General features: G+C 46.4%; 2 protein-coding genes across 3 annotated transcripts in view; one reads left to right on the top strand and one right to left on the bottom strand.

Moving 5' to 3' along the window:
• LOC123481419 (serine/threonine-protein kinase N1-like) overlaps positions 1–18,508 on the top strand; it is a 330,043-nt gene that overhangs the window by 212,371 nt on the left and 99,164 nt on the right. The window lies entirely within an intron of this gene.
• Positions 1–18,508, bottom strand: part of LOC121532558 (serine/threonine-protein kinase N1-like) — a 30,925-nt gene that overhangs the window by 2,956 nt on the left and 9,461 nt on the right. For both annotated transcript variants that reach the window (XM_045205252.1, XM_045205251.1), the window contains exons 2-21: positions 14,527–14,721; positions 14,166–14,271; positions 13,864–14,012; positions 13,341–13,461; positions 10,900–11,045; positions 4,575–4,788; positions 3,954–4,154; positions 3,702–3,811; positions 3,202–3,345; positions 2,978–3,053; positions 2,575–2,704; positions 2,309–2,393; positions 2,063–2,142; positions 1,775–1,847; positions 1,571–1,662; positions 1,220–1,396; positions 1,012–1,074; positions 838–914; positions 534–676; positions 178–285 (exon numbers count right to left, since the gene is read on the bottom strand). In XM_045205252.1, the coding sequence (XP_045061187.1) occupies positions 178–285; positions 534–676; positions 838–914; positions 1,012–1,074; positions 1,220–1,396; positions 1,571–1,662; positions 1,775–1,847; positions 2,063–2,142; positions 2,309–2,393; positions 2,575–2,704; positions 2,978–3,053; positions 3,202–3,345; positions 3,702–3,811; positions 3,954–4,154; positions 4,575–4,788; positions 10,900–11,045; positions 13,341–13,461; positions 13,864–14,012; positions 14,166–14,271; positions 14,527–14,721 (2,490 nt within the window). The remainder of the gene's footprint in view (positions 1–177; positions 286–533; positions 677–837; positions 915–1,011; positions 1,075–1,219; positions 1,397–1,570; positions 1,663–1,774; positions 1,848–2,062; positions 2,143–2,308; positions 2,394–2,574; positions 2,705–2,977; positions 3,054–3,201; positions 3,346–3,701; positions 3,812–3,953; positions 4,155–4,574; positions 4,789–10,899; positions 11,046–13,340; positions 13,462–13,863; positions 14,013–14,165; positions 14,272–14,526; positions 14,722–18,508) is intronic.

Here is an 18,508-nt window from a genome sequence, read left to right as displayed (position 1 = left end):
AGAGTTATGGGGGTTATTGGGAGAGAGAGAGTCTTATCAGAACTGCTGTTTCCAGGTAAACAAAATCATGAATTAAAGAGACAAGAACTACAACATTAACATCATTAATGGACAAATCTGTGAGGTGCCACAGACCATGGACCTATGGTGTGTGTGAGTGTGTGTGTGGTCACTTACCCTCCTCATGATGGCAATGGCCTCTGTGGAGAGGAAGCGTGGGTAGCGGACTTCGTCATTCACGATGCTGTCAAACACCTCCTCCTCATCGTCACCAGGGAAGGGCGACTAGCAGAGAAATACAGTCAGACAGCTGAGTGGGAAACCCGTTTATAAATACCAGACCTCACAATATAGACACAAACCAGATGGTGCAAACCCAAGGGGATGTGTCTCATCACGGAAAAGATAGTACTGTATGATGTTACCAAGTGATGTTCATTGAAGATGTCTACTCAAATAAAGAGTGAATAGATGTTTTCTGTCCTTCCATAGCTATATTTTGTCCAACTCTTGTATCTTCGATGATGTCTCACCTCTCCCACCAGCATCTCATAGATGAGGACCCCCAGGCCCCACCAGTCTACTGCTCTGGTGTAGGAGGTGTCTGTCAGGACCTCAGGGGCCAGGAACTCTGGAGTCCCACAGAACGTACTGGTCCTGTCCCCATAGCCCATCCCTATAAAGAGATGTTATTACACAGTGTTATACATGCAGACAGGAAGAGATGCATGCAGCCAGATACACACAAACTCACACACTCATTAGTGTTTGCACACACTAGCTATCCAGACTTGCATCATAGAAGTGTAAAGATTCAACAAACTTCTGACCACTCACCTTCTTTACAGAGTCCAAAGTCGGCAATCTTTACATATCCGTCTATATCCAGCAGTAAGTTGTCTAGTTTAAGGTCTCTGGAGGAGGGAGGACATAGAAAATGTTACAGACAGGTGATGGAATTGGGTGGAACGCTAAGAGAGTAGATGTGTGTAGTGTGTGTCGTTGACTCACCGGTACACAATCTTGTGGTCATGGAGAAACTGCAGTCCCAGAACCACACAGGCTGAATAGAACCTGTAGACAGAGACAGAAACATGTAAGACACCTATTCAAAAAGTACACACACACACACACACACACACACACACACACACACACACACACACACACACACACACACACACACACACACACACACACACACACAGGGACTACGTACACAGCCCGTGGTTCAGTGAAGACGTCAGCGTGGATGTGCATCATGAGGTCACCGCCAGCCGTGTACTCCATGACGAAGCACACGTGTTCCGGGGTCTGGAAACACGCAAACAGGTTGACCAGGAAGGGGTGGTGGGAGACGTTCACCGTCTCAAAGATACGCTTCTCACACATCAGACTGGAGGGAGGGAGAGGAGAAAAACAAGAATGGAGGCGGTGAAAATGAGATCTGTGCTTTCAGAGTTCAATTTCAAGCCCTGTGGGAGGATTTATTTTGCCGACAGTCATGTAAAAACAAGACAAACTTGTTCATGTATAAATGAAAGGTCCCCACACGCATAGAAACACGTACCTCTCCACCTCGTCCCGTGCAACAATATCTCCTTTCTTCAGGGCCTTGATGGCGTATATACTTCCTGTCTTCTTATACTCTGACAGCAGCACCTAAGAGAGAGGACAGGTAAAATAGAAAGGGTTCAAGGGTCACATTTCAGACTAAATCAAAGTGTTTATTTGGACTTTAACTAAGGGCAGAGGGAGGTAAGGAAAAGCGTACCTTCCCAAAGTGTCCCCGGCCCAGCACAGCGATCAGCCTGAAGTCCTGGAGGCACAGGGGTTTCTTATGTTTACTGTAGAGAGAGACACATATTACCACAATACATATGATCTATACTGTATACACAGTGACTTGTCCAGCATGGCCAGAGGTGTGTAATATGTTAACTGAGGTGCCTGGAAGACACATGGTCACTTGTAGCCACCAATATAAAATTGTTATGTGTGTGAAACCATCGTGTGTAGGTGTATGTAAATGAGCATTAGTTTGTCTGCATAATGACCACACCTGCTCAGAGGGGGGGTTTGGGCAGGGCGATCAGGGGTGAGGTCTGGGGGAGAGAAGGGCTCAATCACTGGCAACCGCTCCTGAGAAAAAGAGAGCAGAGGGAGAAGAAGAGGATAGAGAGATGGAGGGAAGATGCAAAGCCAGGAGTGAGAGAGAGATAAATAAAGTGGGTGAGTGTGTGAGGTTCCTCTCATGTTCTATTTTGCTATTCACTTATTGGTTTCTCTTCTTCTGTCCCTCTCTCACCGGGGTGTTATTATCGGAGTCTCTTCTGTAATCATGCCTGATTGGAGAGTCACTGTCCAGACTTAGTTTCTCCACTGAGATCTCCCTGAAAACACATGCAAACACACACACACGTACACACATACAGACACACAGAGAAACACAAAAGGGTATTTAGCTACAGGGTCCAGAGTGCATCGCATGCTATGTGGAGTTCCTTCAACAACTAGAGGGATGAATTTGAGGAGTAGAGGTGGGTACAAGTTGCTTGTGTGTGTGTGTATTACCCAGAGTTGAGGTTGTGTGCATTGGGGCTGTAGGTTCCTGTGTTGTTGACAGTGGGGATAGCGTTCCTCAGGAGTCGGACCCAGGTCCCGATGTCGACGTTCATCTGACGAGCTCTCAGGAAAGCCTTGCCTGCAAACACACACCAGAACAGTTAAAACACACACACACAAACACATTATATAAATCCAGCTGGACACAGCAGCAAACACACCAATTTTCAAAAGACACCATGCAGTTAAATCTGTTATGACCACAAGGGGGTGCTATGGTCAGGTCAACCCTTCCATTTTCATCATGATAAAAATGCCATAGAAATACAATCTCATTCTAAATCTGTGGAAAATACTGTAGTAAGATATCCACTGTAATAGTATGATCTGTATTATTCTAGCTCTCTCTCACCATGCTGTTTGGAGAAGACCTTCTTCTGCCTCTGAAGGCGTGGGACTCTCTCAATCACCGGGTTGAAGAATATCACCTGAAGAACAAATCACACACGTCACACCTGCACTCTATATAATGGATCTATCAACTCATTTACCAAAACACAGCTTTGATACTTCTTTAATGATCCCAAGTGTACAGCGTGTGTGTGTGTATGTATGCATGTATGTGTTATAACCTACCTCAGCCAGAAGCAGCCCCTGTGGCTCCAGCTCCAGCTGAACTCTATGTTTCTGGTTGTCCAGGAAGTCCTCCAGCTTCAGGTACTTGAGAGCGCACAGCGAGCGGTAGTCCCTCCAGTACACTGCTATCTCCATCTCCCTGGACTGGAACACACAGACACGTAAGCGGTTCGACTAAGATACACACAGACACGTAAGCGGTTCGACTAAGATACACACAGACGCGTGATACCTCTTCAGAGAGCTGACTCACAAGTGTAGGAGTAAGAGTGTGTGAAGAGGTTTGGTCCTTTTGTGTGTGTGTGTGTGTGTGAGTGAGTGTGAAGACTTTTCTTTGTGTTTATTGTGTTTCTTTTGTGTGCGTTTGTGAGTGTATGAGTGAGTACGTGTGTGCATGTGTGTGAGAGAGAGACAGGGAGAGAGAGGACATTTGTACTTGTGTAAGCATGTTTGAATGTATGATATTGTGTGTGTGTGTGTGTGTGTGAGTGAACTCTCACCCTCTCCAGCTCCACAGTGAAGGTCTGATCCCAGGCCTGCTCCCCTACACTCTTCCAGGCTGTCTGACCCACCACTGAGTTATCCATCTTTAACACCGCAGTCACCTCCGCTACACACACACAAATACAAATACATGTATTATACACACATTACACAAATATACCTTTACATAAACAATCCATATGGGCAATTTCATGGTAACGGTATGGTTCATTTGACACACACACACCCTCTCTACCCTAGCCACTCACAGGAGAGATCGTCAGTCTTGCAGGGTGTCTTGCCGCTGACGCTCCCACTGCGTCCGTACAGGGTGCTCTTGCTGCTGCGGTTCATGAAGGAGCGTCCCTCCCCAGGGCTGTAGCAGGGCAGCATGACCGCCGTGCCCTTCCTGCGCCCCGGGACCTCCTCCAACAACCCCACACAGCCCAGCAACTGCACCTGGAGAGTACCTGGAGACAGGGGGCGAGGACAGAGAGAGAGAACGCGAGTAAAGGGATTGAATGTCATGTTCCGAGATAAAACGATCTAACCTAAAGCAAAAGCTTAATCACTCGATGTAAAGATGCTCATATCAATGTTTGTTTGAAATAATCTAGATATCTTGCCCACTTTGGCATTGTGAAGCTAACCGCTATGAAACCACTATCAATAGTTCACAATCAAGAAAAATCCATAAGCCACAGCATGATGCCAGTGAAACAGAACGTGTGTGAATATATGGAAAATGTATGCACGCATGACTGTAAGTCACTTTGGATAAAAGCGTCTGCTAAATGGTATATTAGATTATTAGATTATTGAATGTGCTGGATACTATTGATAGAGTGTGCAGTCAATCCTATTGACACATTTAGACCAGTTTCTCTCACCAGTAAGTGGGGAGGGCTTGCTAAGGGTGCTGTACTGGTTGTGGAAGTAGGGGGCGCTGTGGCGGGAGCTGAAGGCCGGGGAGGAGGCCAGGACTAGTTCCTCCTTGATGAGGCAGGCCTTGGGGTGGTCCTCCGGCAGGTCGGCCAGACGCTGGTCCAGAGAGTCCCTCAGGAGGTCCAACCGCTGGGACGCCTCGCTCAGACGACACTGGGCCTGGAGGAGATGAGAGGGGGGGAAGTGGGGTGAGAGGCTAGAAAATAGACCAGGACTATGGGTACTGTGTAGAGGGTCTGGAGGTAGAGAGATTCAGGGATATGGAAGGATAGGGGTGACACCCTAAACCCCAAACTAGGGTTGTACTCGGTAGGCATGAAAAAGTTTAAATGAACTTCAAAATAAGGTTTATTGTCAGATTCTGTTTGGACACATTTTCATCTGTTTGTACCCAATGAACACAACCCTGGAGAATGGGGTTGTAAGTGTGTGTTCAGACGTGAAGGTGCTTTGGTTATTGTTTTTGTGAACACTGGCCTGGTAATTATGCATGTATGAACTCATATGCATCCATGTAGAGTGAGTTTGCACGCAATGAGTCCTGTGGTGTGTGTTTGTGTGTTCATGTTCACAAGTGATAGGCTAATATTCTTGATTTCCGCATTGTCTCCGTGCTGCTGTGCTGTTTGTTGCTACTTGGCTACCTGCCAAACTATTCACGTTTTACTTTTAATAAACGTTTAATCAATCTCTGTGTTCAACAAATTTACCAACTTTTTAGTTTTGTCCTCACTCATCTTTTTTCGTTAAACTTTTTCACCCCGGACGTTTTATCCCGAGACAGAAGAGTCATTTTCCTGTGCGTTTTAGCTGCCAATTTTACTTTATTTTCCTTTTTTCCATCGCAACTTTTTTCCCTTATTCAACTTTTTCACTCCGGACGCTTTATCTGGACATGGTTCGTCAACATCTTCAACAGCCGAAGCTAAGTAGTAACATTAACATGATGTCTTCTAATTGCAGTCGCTGTACTCATAATATACAGGAGAACGATCGCCTTACGGCGAGAATAGCTGTGCTACAAGCCCAGCTTCAGACGCAATCGTTAGGCAAGGGTAATTTCAGTGTAGGAAAGGAAGAAACAGCGTCTGTGCCACCAGTAAGTACAGACAGTAACGTTAGTATAAATCCCCCCGCACAGTCCCCGCAGCCGGACAACTTTCTCATGGCTTCTGGAGGGAAATACTGTTGGAATGCTCAACCGGTGTCGCTCATTCAGCCGACAGAAACCTTCAACCGGTTTTCCCCATTATGTAGCGAGTCGGAGTCTGAGTCTGAGTCTTCTCTTGTCTCTACTCCTCCCGTTACGGGGTCTGAGACGCCGAAGGCTCCCACCATTAGCTCTGACAAATTGAAAACCCTAGTCATTGGCGACTCCATTACCCGCAGTATTAGACTTAAAACGAATTACCCAGCGATCATACACTGTTTACCAGGGGGCAGGGCTACCGACGTTAAGGCTAATCTAAAGATGGTGCTGGCTAAAGCTAAAACTGGCGAGTGTAGAGAGTATAGAGATATTGTTATCCACGTCGGCACCAACGATGTTAGGATGAAACAGTCAGAGGTCACCAAGTGCAACATAGCTTCAGCTTGTAAATCAGCTAGAAAGATGTGTCGGCATCGAGTAATTGTCTCTGGCCCCCTCCCAATTAGGGGAAGTGACGAGCTCTACAGCAGAGTCTCAGCACTCAATCGCTGGTTGAAAACTGTTTTCTGCCCCTCCCAAAAGATAACATTTGTGGATAATTGGCCCTCTTTCTGGGACTCACCCACAAACAGGACCAAGCCTGACCTGCTGAGGAGTGACGGACTCCATCCTAGCTGGAGGGGTGCTCTCCTCTTATCTACCAACATAGATAGGGCTCTAACTCCTCTAGCCCCACAGTGAAATAGGGTGCAGGCCAGGCAGCAGGCTGTTAGCCAACCTGCCAGCTTAGTGGAGTCTGCCAATAGCATAGTCAGTGTAGTCAGCTCAGCCATACCCATTGAGACTGTGTCTGTGCCTCGACCTAGGTTGGGCAAAACTAAACATGGCGGTGTTCACCCTAGCAATCTTATTAGGATAAAGACCTCCTCCATTCCTGCCATTATTGAAAGAGATCGTGATACCTCACATCTCAAAATAGGGTTACTTAATGTTAGATCCCTCACTTCAAAGGCAGTCATAGTCAATGAACTAATCACTGATCATAATCTTGATGTGATTGGCCTGACTGAAACATGGCTTAAGCCTGATGAATTTGCTGTGTTAAATGAGGCCTCACCTCCTGGTTACACTAGTGACCATATTCCCCGTGCATCCCGCAAAGGCGGAGGTGTTGCTAACATTTACGATAGCAAATTTCAATTTACAAAAAAAAATGGCGTTTTCATCTTTTGAGCTTCTAGTCATGAAATCTATGCAGCCTACTCAATCACTTTTTATAGCTACTGTTTACAGGCCTCCTGGGCCATATACAGCGTTCCTCTCTGAGTTTCCTGAATTCCTATCAGACCTTGTAGTCATAGCAGATCATATTCTAATTTTTGGTGATTTTAATATTCACATGGAGAAGTCCACAGACCCACTCCAAAAGTCTTTCGGAGCCATCATCGACTCAGTGGGTTTTGTCCAACATGTCTCTGGACCTACTCACTGCCACAGTCATACTCTGGACCTAGTTTTGTCCCATGGAATAAATGTTGTAGATCTTAATGTTTTTCCACAAAATCCTGGACTATCGGACCACCATTTTATTACGTTTGCAATCGCAACAAATAATCTGCTCAGACCCCAACCAAGGAGCATCAAAAGTCGTGCTATAAATTCTCAGACAACACAAAAATTCCTTGATGCCCTTCCAGACTCCTTCTGCCTACCCAAGGACGTCAGAGGACAAAAATCAGTTAACCACTTAACTGAGGAACTCAATTTAACCTTGCGCAATACCCTAGATGCAGTTGCACCCCTAAAAACGAAAAACATTTGTCATAAGAAACTAGCTCCCTGGTATACAGAAAATACCCGAGCTTTGAAGCAAGCTTCCAGGAAATTGGAACGGAAATGGCGCCACACCAAACTGGAAGTCTTCCGACTAGCTTGGAAAGACAGTACCGTGCAGTACCGAAGAGCCCTCACTGCTGCTCGATCATCCTACTTTTCCAACTTAATCGAGGAAAATAAGAATGATCCAAAATTTCTTTTGATACTGTTGCAAAGCTAACTAAAAAGCAGCATTCCCCAAGAGAGGATGGCTTTCACTTCAGCAGTAATAAATTCATGAACTTCTTTGAGGAAAAGATCATGACCATTAGAAAGCAAATTACGGACTCCTCTTTGAATCTGCGTATTCCTCCAGGGCTTAGCTGTCCTGGATCTGCACAGCTCTGCGAGGGCCTGGGATCGGGAGAGACACTTAAGTGTTTTAGTACTATATCTCTTGACACAATGATGAAAATAATCATGGCCTCTAAACCTTCAAGCTGCATACTGGATCCTATTCCTACTAAACTGCTGAAGGAGCTGCTTCCTGTGCTTGGCCCTCCTATGTTGAACATAATAAACAGCTCTCTATCCACCGGATGTGTACCAAACTCACTAAAAGTGGCAGTGATAAAGCCTCTCTTTAAAAAGCCAAACCTTGACCCGGAAAATATAAAAAACTATCGGCCTATATCGAATCTTCCATTCCTCTCAAAAATTTTTGAAAAAGCTGTTGCGCAGCAACTCACTGCCTTTCTGAAGACAAACAATGTGTACGAAATGCTTCAGTCTGGTTTTAGACCCCATCATAGCACTGAGACTGCACTTGTGAAGGTGGTAAATGACCTTTTAATGGCGTCAGACCGAGGCTCTGCATCTGTCCTCGTGCTACTAGACCTTAGTGCTGCCTTTGACACCATCGATCACCACATTCTTTTGGAGAGACTGGAAACCCAAATTGGTCTACACGGACAAGTTCTGGCCTGGTTTAGATCTTACCTGTCGGAAAGATATCAGTTTGTCTCTGTGAATGGTCTGTCCTCCGACAAATCAACTGTACATTTCGGTGTTCCTCAAGGTTCCGTTTTAGGACCACTATTGTTTTCACTATATATTTTACCTCTTGGGGATGTTATTCGAAAACATAATGTTAACTTTCACTGCTATGCGGATGACACACAGCTGTACATTTCAATGAAACATGGTGAAGCCCCAAAATTGCCCTCGCTAGAAGCCTGTGTTTCAGACATAAGGAAGTGGATGGCTGAAAACTTTTTACTTTTAAACTCGGACAAAACAGAGATGCTTGTTCTAGGTCCCAAGAAACAAAGAGATCTTCTGTTAAATCTGACAATTCATCTTGATGGTTGTAAAGTCGTCTCAAATAAAACTGTGAAGGACCTCGGCGTTACTCTTGACCCTGATCTCTCTTTTGACGAACATATCAAGACTGTTTCAAGGACAGCTTTTTTCCATCTACGTAACATTGCAAAAATCAGAAATTTTCTGTCCAAAATGATGCAGAAAAATTAATCCATGCATTTGTTACTTCTAGGTTAGACTACTGCAATGCTCTATTTTCCGGCTACCCGGATAAAGCACTAAATAAACTTCAGTTAGTGCTAAATACGGCTGCTAGAATCCTGACTAGAACCAAGAAATTTGATCATATTACTCCAGTGCTAGCTTCCCTACACTGGCTTCCTGTTAAGGCAAGGGCTGATTTCAAGGTTTTACTGTTAACCTATAAAGCGTTACATGGGCTTGCTCCTACCTATCTTTCCGAGTTGGTCCTGCCGTACATACCAATACGTACGCTACGGTCACAAGACGCAGGCCTCCTAATTGTCCCTAGAATTTCTAAGCAAACAGCGGGAGGCAGGGCTTTCTCCTATAGATCTCCATTTTTATGGAACAGTCTGCCTACCCATGTGAGAGACGCAGACTCGGTCTCAACCTTTAAGTCTTTACTGAAGACTTATCTCTTCAGTAGGTCATATGATTGAGTGTAGTCTGGCCCAGGAGTGTGAAGGTGAACGGAAAGGCTCTGGAGCAACGAACAGCCCTTGCTGTCTCTGCCGGGCCGGTTCCCCTCTCCACTGGGGTTCTCTGCCTCTAACCCTGTTGCAGGGGCTGAGTCACTGGCTTGCTGGTGCTCTTTCATGCCGTCCCTGGGAGGGGGTGCGTCACTTGAGTGGGTTGAGTTACTGACGTGATCTTCCTGTCTGGGTTGGCGCCCCCCTTTGGTTTGTGCTGTGGTGGAGACCTCTGTGGGCTATACTCGGCCTTGTCTCAGGATTGTAAGTTGGTGGTTGAGGATATCCCTCTAGTGGTGCGGGGCTGTGCTTTGGCAGAGTGGGTGGGGTTATATCCTTCCTGTTTGGCCCTGTCCGGGGTTTCTTCGGATGGGGCCACAGTGTCTCCGGACCGCTCCTGTCTCAGCCTCCAGTATTTATGCTGCAGTAGTTTATGTGTCGGGGGCTGGGGTTAGTTGGTTATACCTGGAGTACTTCTCCTGTCTTATCCAGTGTCCTGTGTGAATTTAAGTATGCTCTCTCTAATTCTCTCGTTCTCTCTTTCTCTCGGAGAACCTGAGCCCTAGGACCATACGTCAGGACTACCGGGCATGATGACACCTTGCTGTCCCCAGTCCGCCTGGCCTTGCTGCTATTCCAGTTTCAACTGTTCTGCCTGCGGTTACGAAACCCCTACCTGTCCCAGACCTGCTGTTTTCAACTCTTAATGATCGGCTATGAAAAGCCAACTGAGAGACCTGAGCCCTAGGACCATACGTCGGGACTACCGGCCGTGGTGACTCCTTGCTGTCCCCAGTCCGCCTGGCCTTGCTGCTATTCCAGTTTCAACTGTTCTGCCTGCGGTTATGGAACCCCTACCTGTCCCAGACCTGCTGTTTTCAACTCTTAATGATCGGCTATGAAAAGCCAACTGAGATTTATTCCTGATTATTATTTGACCATGCTTGTCACTTATGAACATTTTTGAACATCTTGGCATGGTTCTGTTATAATCTTCACCCGGCACAGCCAGAAGAGGACTGGCCACCCCTCATAGCCTGGTTCCTCTCTAGGTTTCTTCCTAGGTTTTCGCCTTTCTAGGGAGTTTTTCCTAGCCACCGTGCTTCTACACCTGCATTACTAGCTGTTTGGGGTTTTAGGCTGGGTTTCTGTACAGCACTTCGAGATATTAGCTGATGTAAGAAGGGCTATATAAAATAAAATTGATTGAAAATTGATTGATGTCCTGGTGTGTGTGTGTGTGTATCTACACATGTATGTGGTGTGTACCTCTGACAGGGCCTTCTTATCCTGGACCTTGCTTGCCCCCAGTAGTCTGAGGACATTCTTAGCTCCCTCTGCCACAGCGTGTTCTACTCTGTAGTGGTGCCTCAGCTCCTCAATACGCAGCTCCACACCACACATGTCATGGTTACCTGGAGGGGAGAGAGAGAGAGAGAGAGAGAGAGAGAGAGAGAGAGAGAGAGAGAGAGAGAGAGAGAGAGAGAGGTGAAGGGAGAGAGAGAGAGAGGGAGAGAGAGAGAGAGAAGGGATGACGTGAGTAGACCTACATATATGCTGTTAATGCATGTGATTGACATAGAAAACCAGGTTAACTTCAATAATGGTTTAGGAATAGTGTTCCTGATATACTCAGAGGTAAAAAATAAAATAATAATATCTGGAATTTTTGATTTATCTTGAAAACTCTACCCCTGAGAGAAAGGGGGTGAGTGGAGTGGAGTGTAGTTTAGGTACTGTGTTTTATGCTTTCTGTCACAACCACTAATCTGAACTGACTTAACAGGTGAACAGACTGGAACGGTATTTCCACCATTCTGCTTTCCCCTGTCACTGGTACTGTATTAAAGGAGACAGGGTAAATATGGTTTCTCTCCAGGAGTACTGGAACATAACGTCAAGATGACACAGACTGCTGAATAGCAGAGGGGTTGAGACATTGCATCAGTATGTGTTGGAATAAAGCAGAGGATAAAACAGTAAGACCCTTTGGATGTCCTGTATTGGTTTAGAGTGTACACTGCAGGGAGAAGGAAAGAGACAGAGAGAGAGAGAGAGACAGACAGACAGACAGACAGAGAGAGAGACAGAGGGAGGGGAAGGACAGAGGTAGAGAGTGAAGGAGAGAGTGACAGAGGTGGGTGAGGAGTGAGAGAGGGGGAAGGAAGAGAGAGTCACAGGAGAGAGGGGCAGACACAGGAGAAGTGGGTATGTGGTTGAATGAAAGAGAGAGCGAGAGAGAGAGCGAGAGAGGGAGCGAGAAAGAGAGAGTGAGAGGGAGCGAGAGAGGGAGCGAGAGAGAGAGAGAGTGAGAGGGAGCGAGAGAGGGAGCGAGAGAGAGAGCGAGTGAGAGGGAGCGAGAGAGGGAGCGAGAGAGAGAGCGAGAGAGAGACAGACAAGAGAGAAAGGTAGGTGGGGGTGGGTGGGTATGTGGTTGAATTCCTTTATCTCCTAATAAGGTCTTCGGCTGGGTGCCAGGGACCCTTCTGACTGACCTTAAAGGGTGTGTGTGTGTGTGTGTAAGCGCGCGGGCGCATGTGTGTGTACAGTATATACACAGAGGGAGTGTGTGTTTACCTTTAGGTGAGTGTGTGATGGGGGTCTGTGTGTGTGTAAGTGGAGGGTGTTGGCTAAGTAACCACTAAAGTCACTGAGGGTGAAAATCCCATCCTCAACACCACATTCACCCTGCTACATTTGAACGATGATCCCTCTTCATATATGACTACATTTGAAAGTTAAAGAAGTGCTTCTAACCAGTGATGAGGAAAAAACCTGGAAGACATATTCCATAGGGAATACCCTATCCTCACTAGCCATAAAATCCCTCCACAAATAGTTCTTAGTTCCTTTGGGTACAGATGAGTACGTCAGAAAAAGCCTGCCCATAGGAATACATTATCCTTAAAATCCCTCCAAATAGCTTTCAGTTCCTCTCTCCTCCTTCATCCTTTCCCTCCATCTACCTATCTTAACCTCCATCAATCCCTCTCTTCTCCAGATGACCCCATTACGTGATTCCTGAGGATGGAGGGCCCATAAAGGCCCATTCATGTGCCCTGCTGCCATTGGCATTCATCGATCGCCTGCTAACTTATAATGCGCGATGAGTGCTAGTGTGCATGTGTGTGTGTGTGTGTGTGTGAGTACGGGTGTGCGTATGTAGCATGTAGTTTGAGAGTCAGTGTTTGTGTGCAAAAGCGTTTGTATGCGTGCTTCTCTCCAGTTTATGCTGAGCCCATAGCTTTGAGAGAGCGAGAGACAGACACACACAGGATGTCAATGAGTCTCGCTGCTCTCCTCACTCCAGGAGAGAACCATCCAGACAGTCCCCGAGGCTGTAGGGTATTGATCTGTTTACTGTTAGCCTCGTCTCAGTCTGGACGGATACACGGCTAGTTGGCTACTCAGGGGGAGGGAGATGAATATATTGTACATTGGGAGAGGGTAGAGCTGGGCAGTATTTATGGTCTTTTGACTGAACTAGCATTTGACAACCTTATAGCCGCACAGACAAAACCTGTACCTCCAAGACACATTTTATCTCCACAGTCAAAAATAGATAGACACATTTGCAGGCAGACAGTTGGACAGTGACAAAGTATTTACCCGCAAATCAGACAAATAAATGGACAGACAGACACAGACAAACAGAGAGATGGACGCCCAGACAGATGGACACACAGACAGGTAAGTATACACTGTCCTACCCTGTGTGTCTTCGGTGTGCTCAGAGGCCTGCACGTTCTTGCGGATCTGCATGCGGATGATGTCGATCTTGGTCTTGCTGTCCTGCAGCATCTGCTGGGCCGTCTGCAGCATCTTCTTATCCTGATAGGAGGAGGAGGAGGAGGAGAAAGACACAGGAAGTCAAGACCCAGGTCACATGACAGGAAGTAGAAGATATGATGAGGCCAGAGACAGCAAGGAATCATCTCAAGTCTAAATTGCTTTATTTTATTTCCTTCTCAGCCTCTGCACTGATGTGACATACATATGCAGGTGAAAGCTAAATCCTGGTATGCATCCACCATGTTGCTTTTCCTGGTTCTGTGTTTTCAGATCACTGTAGATTACGGCATACATTTAAGCGGGGAGGACATAGGAAAAAGGACAATCAGAGACCTGAGGTGACAGGAGACAAGGACAATCAGCAGATGGGGGAGGGAGGAAAGAGGTGTGGTGAGTACAGAGGGAAGGAATCAGCAAATGGGTCGTTAGGGAGGCCAGTACCTTGGTGGATCCGTTGGCATAGATGGGGATCATGTTCTCGGCTCCCTGTTTGACCTTGAGCTCGATGTTGAGCTGTCTCTCCAGGGCGGCGATGCGGTACTGGCTTGCTGACGAGCGGCTCTCCGACCCCGGGGACTGGGGAGGGTCATCTGCGGTCAAAGGTCAGAAACATGTTGTCATTGTAATACCTTGAGGTAAATCTATCGTGACAACCAAAATCTCCCTTTCATACATGCATGGCTACGACTAAGCATGGGCGACACATAAAACACAAAGTATAAATGGAATCATCTAAAACATACCCTTGTTGTCGTCGCCTCCCTTGACCATGATGTGAGCGTCCAGCTCCTGTAACTGAGCATGCAGGTCTTCCAGCTTACGGTTGGAGCTGCGTAGTTGGGAATCCACCTAATAAATAACACACAACAACAGATTCCATTTATATAGCACCTTTCCAATGCTCATAGCACTTTACATCAATGTTTGTCAGTGAATGTGTAATACCTTGTGTTGTGTCATTATGTTAACTTATACTCTATGTAATGCCCTACGCTTTATTTGATGAGACCCAATAAACACAATAAAATGAAAACAAAACTATTATCTTACATTGTAAGAGGGGGAACTTCTACTAAGATTGTAAGGGGAGGGAACCTAGCCTACCTGAGAGGCATTCCTCTTATCGGTGGTGGCCCTACGGAGGTTCTCAGCCCCCTCCTTGATCTTCAGCTCCTTCCTGATCTCCCTGCGGATCCTCTCCCTCTGCTCATCAAGACGCTGCTGCACCGTGGTGTCTGAGAAGTCCGAGCTCTGGTCCAGACCCAGCTGCTCTAAGACGGACAGCCCACCTGGGTCACTCTGGATAGGGGGAAGAGGGAGGGGAAGGAAGAGGGGTGAAAAGGGGAAGGGAGAGAGAGGAAGGGGGGTAACAGAAGAGAAAGAGGGAGAGGATGGAAATGGGAAAGAGAGGATAGAAATGTGTTTTTATAAAACTAAAATGTAGGCTAGATACATATTTCAGGAGGATGATAGCTAGTTACAACGTTCAAGACTTCACATCTCTCTGGTCCACAGTCCCCCCTGAAATTGCCAATGTTATGAGCTCTAAATCGGAGCTTGACTGTACAGTCAGAGACACAGTGGTTACCACAAGCTGCAATTCCCTCAGGGAGAAAGCCAGCCAGCAAACCAGCCAAACAATCAGGAAACCAGCAAAAGACTGAATGAATCACTGCTAGAGAAATCACAGCCCTGTTCCCGCAAAACCGTAAGCAATTCAAAAACAACACAAACAACAACACATCACCTCCTGGCTGTCGTAGTCCTCAAACAACCCATCGCCATGCCAACACATAGTCCCCTTTCACCTTCAAATTACAACCGCCAGACCACAGCGACAGAGAACCTCTGACAACACCGTTAGCTAAAACCACACCAAGGCTCATTGAGTTAGAGCAGAGAAATAGAAAGGAAAAGATAGAGTCGGGGTTGTAGAGGAATAACGTTAGGGGGGACAGGATATCCGTCCCACACCAGCTCAGGCCCTTCCTGTTCCTGCCTGTGTAGCTCTGCTATCAGGGAGAGAGAGAGGGAGAGGGCCCCGTTCCAAACATACTAAAATGCATCCTTCCGTCCTCTCTTCTTTGAAGTAAATGACTAACCACGTTTCCACCCACTGTTTTTATGTGAGTAAAGTCATAGCGTGTCCAAAACAAATCCAGACAGCTGTGATGGAAACAGGAAGTGTCGGTAAAATTGTATAAATACCGACAGATAATTTGTCCGTTCGACATGGTGGGATCTTTTTGGGTCGGTAAAATGTATTATGCAAGAAATGGCGGTGGAAACGCCTTTATGTGCAAATATTTATACAATAACCATCATATCGAAGTAAACTTGGAGGCACGCGATGACATGGTGTGTGGTCCTCCCACTACGACTCGAGAAACCATGCAGATTAAATTAAGCTACAGATGAAATAAGCACGGTATGAGCTTGATGCTCCTTTCCAATAAATGTCGAGGGTCTTATTCTGGTGACATGATGATCGATGCTTGACTGCCGTTTTGACAAATAGAAACATGATTGTGCTTATCCACTAATCTCATCGTGTAGACTACCCGCACTGTATCTGGGAGCTGTTGGCTAGAGTGCACGTACCAAGACCAGAGGAGGCACGTTTGCTATTTAACGCAACAGCAAAACTATCGGTAGAGTTGAAAATGCAATGGAAACACAATGAACATTATATTTTTATTCGGTACACAAAAACTTAAGCTAAATAGTCAATTGTGTGCACTACGTCATCACGTACTGATTTTAATCTGCAACAAGTCAGTTTGGTGGAAACACAACTGGTGGGAAAATGGGCATATTTTCTTCATGCAGATTTTAGAATATTCTCATGAAAATCTGTCGACCAATTGGATGGAAACCTAGCTACTAATAGACATAGCTGGGAGTGGGAAAGCTGTGAACCCTTTGCTTTCACCTATCAAAACGTGTTGCTTCCGTGATTAGTGATTACCTCAAGGAAGGATGGAAGGAAGGACACACTTCAAAATTATTGGAACGGGGCCAGTTAAATAAGTATGGGAGGATGGGCCCTTTTGACCTTTGACTTCCTCTGAGCTCATAATGTGCACCAGACTGAGTGCCGTGGCCACTAAAAACTAACCGCTACTCTTTAACAAGAGGAAGGAGGAGAAACAGAGCAGAGCAGCGAGCAAGCGAGCACCCTGGCCCCGGCTGTCAGCTCACATTACAAGAAAGGAGGAGGAAGCGAGGGTAACGGTTAGCAAGCGCCTCATCCAGATCATTATGACAGGAAGAGGCCAACGGTTAGCTAGCGCCTCATCCAACTGATATGACAGGAAGAGGCTAACGGCTACCTAGCGCCAACATCCATCTGATATGATAGGAGCGGCTAACCTAAAGTTAGCCGTTAGCACTCTCTGCCTGTGGTTCCTGGTGAACTCACTCTAGAACCCTGGGGCTAATGGCTAGCTAGTGCCAACATCCATCTGATATGATAGGAGATGCTAATGTTAGCGGTTAGTGCGGCTCTAGGACCCTGGGGAGGTGCTCGGGGCCCAGACTGAGTGGGTGGGAGGCTTGCAAGGTCTTCGGGCCGCCGCGACCTGAATTAAAGATGACAAAGTTTGCTGCTGTGTCTGTGAAGCATGGAGGAAGAGAGCGAGGCGAGAAAACCTCTCGCTCTACAGACTGGCTGGTGCACTCACTGCACTGCACTGTACTGTTAGCCTGGTTAGGGATACACTGTACTGTAGTGTAGAAGGCAGTGGGTGTTGAGTTGCCTGGGGTTTCAGCATGACTGTGCTGTTTTGTTGTGTTCTACCACATCATTGGCCTACAGGATGCCTGAACTGAACCCATGTCTGTTTCTGTTTCAGGAACTTGGTGTTGTCTTGGTGTGCTGGCAAGGCAATGTTGTTGAATGCAGAAAGAGTCTGGTACACAGGATGTCTGAACTGTAGCCATGCTGCCAGTTTGTTTCTGCTTTAGCAAACTTGTTGTTGTATAGCCACATCAGTGTGGCAACTGGCAAGGCAATGATGTAACCAGTGTTGTTGAATGTAGAAAGAGTCTGGTACCCAGGTTAACTGAGCTGGCCCTTAGAACAGTAAGGCCAAGGTTGATACCACAAAGAGATGTCACGACCCACTAATGATGACGAAGCTAGATCCTTTATATAGAGGGGTTGTAGCTGAACAGAAAAGATAGTAACCCTGATAGAGGAAGGGAGGAGGTTACTGTGGGTAAAAGTTGCCCTTCGCCACAGACCTAGGATCAGCTAGGTCCAAATCCTGACCTTGACCATTAGTGGGGAAAACACAAAACTGACCTTTGTCCTTCCCCATTTACTGCACCACCAGAGCTCCAATTAAATGGCAATTGAATTAGGCCTATATCACTGTCAACACTGCAAGTTGTCCAGCTTCTCCTAGACCCGCAAGGACTTTCACACAACCACAGCAATGTGTAATAAGTAGCCATCTGGTATCCCCAACACAGTAAGCACCGATAAGTGCATAGAGATAATGACTGGCTAATTCAATAGATAGCGGTGCCATTAGCTATATGCTAACAGAGGATAACTCAATAAGACCAGCGGAGGAGAGAGAGAAGACAGGGAACTGAAGAGAAGGAGAGAACATGGTCAGAGTGTATTAGAATGTTATCACGATGGAAAACAGTCTGCCAGAGTTTCCTGTTTCGAGATAGAATGTAAATGTAAATAACGATTTGAACAGAGATACTGTCAACACACACTACTGGCACGAGAGACTGTCGCCCACGCTGACACACACAGAAAGCTGACACTCACTCACACACACACCAAAATCCCCTCCCTTGGCCTGACTTAAACTCTCTACATTACAGCAGGTCTCTGAAGTGTGTCGACACTCATGACCCATTGCCAGGGTAATGTTATTGTAGAGGGTGTGATCTGTTTACTGACTGGACTCATACTTCATCCCCTGTCGTGTGTGTGTGTGTGTGTGTGTGTGTGTGTGTGTGTGAAGCCAGTAACGGTAAGAGAACCCAGATACAGCGCTGTGAACCCTTGACATTCCCCTGCGACTCCATTCCATTGTGATGTAATGGAGCTCACAGGTCGTCC

This window comes from Coregonus clupeaformis, chromosome 20, assembly GCF_020615455.1.
Source record: "Coregonus clupeaformis isolate EN_2021a chromosome 20, ASM2061545v1, whole genome shotgun sequence".
Classification (NCBI taxonomy): domain Eukaryota; kingdom Metazoa; phylum Chordata; class Actinopteri; order Salmoniformes; family Salmonidae; genus Coregonus; species Coregonus clupeaformis.
The sequence above is the reverse complement of the archived record's forward strand: the minus strand, read 5'-3'. Positions and strand labels throughout refer to the sequence as shown.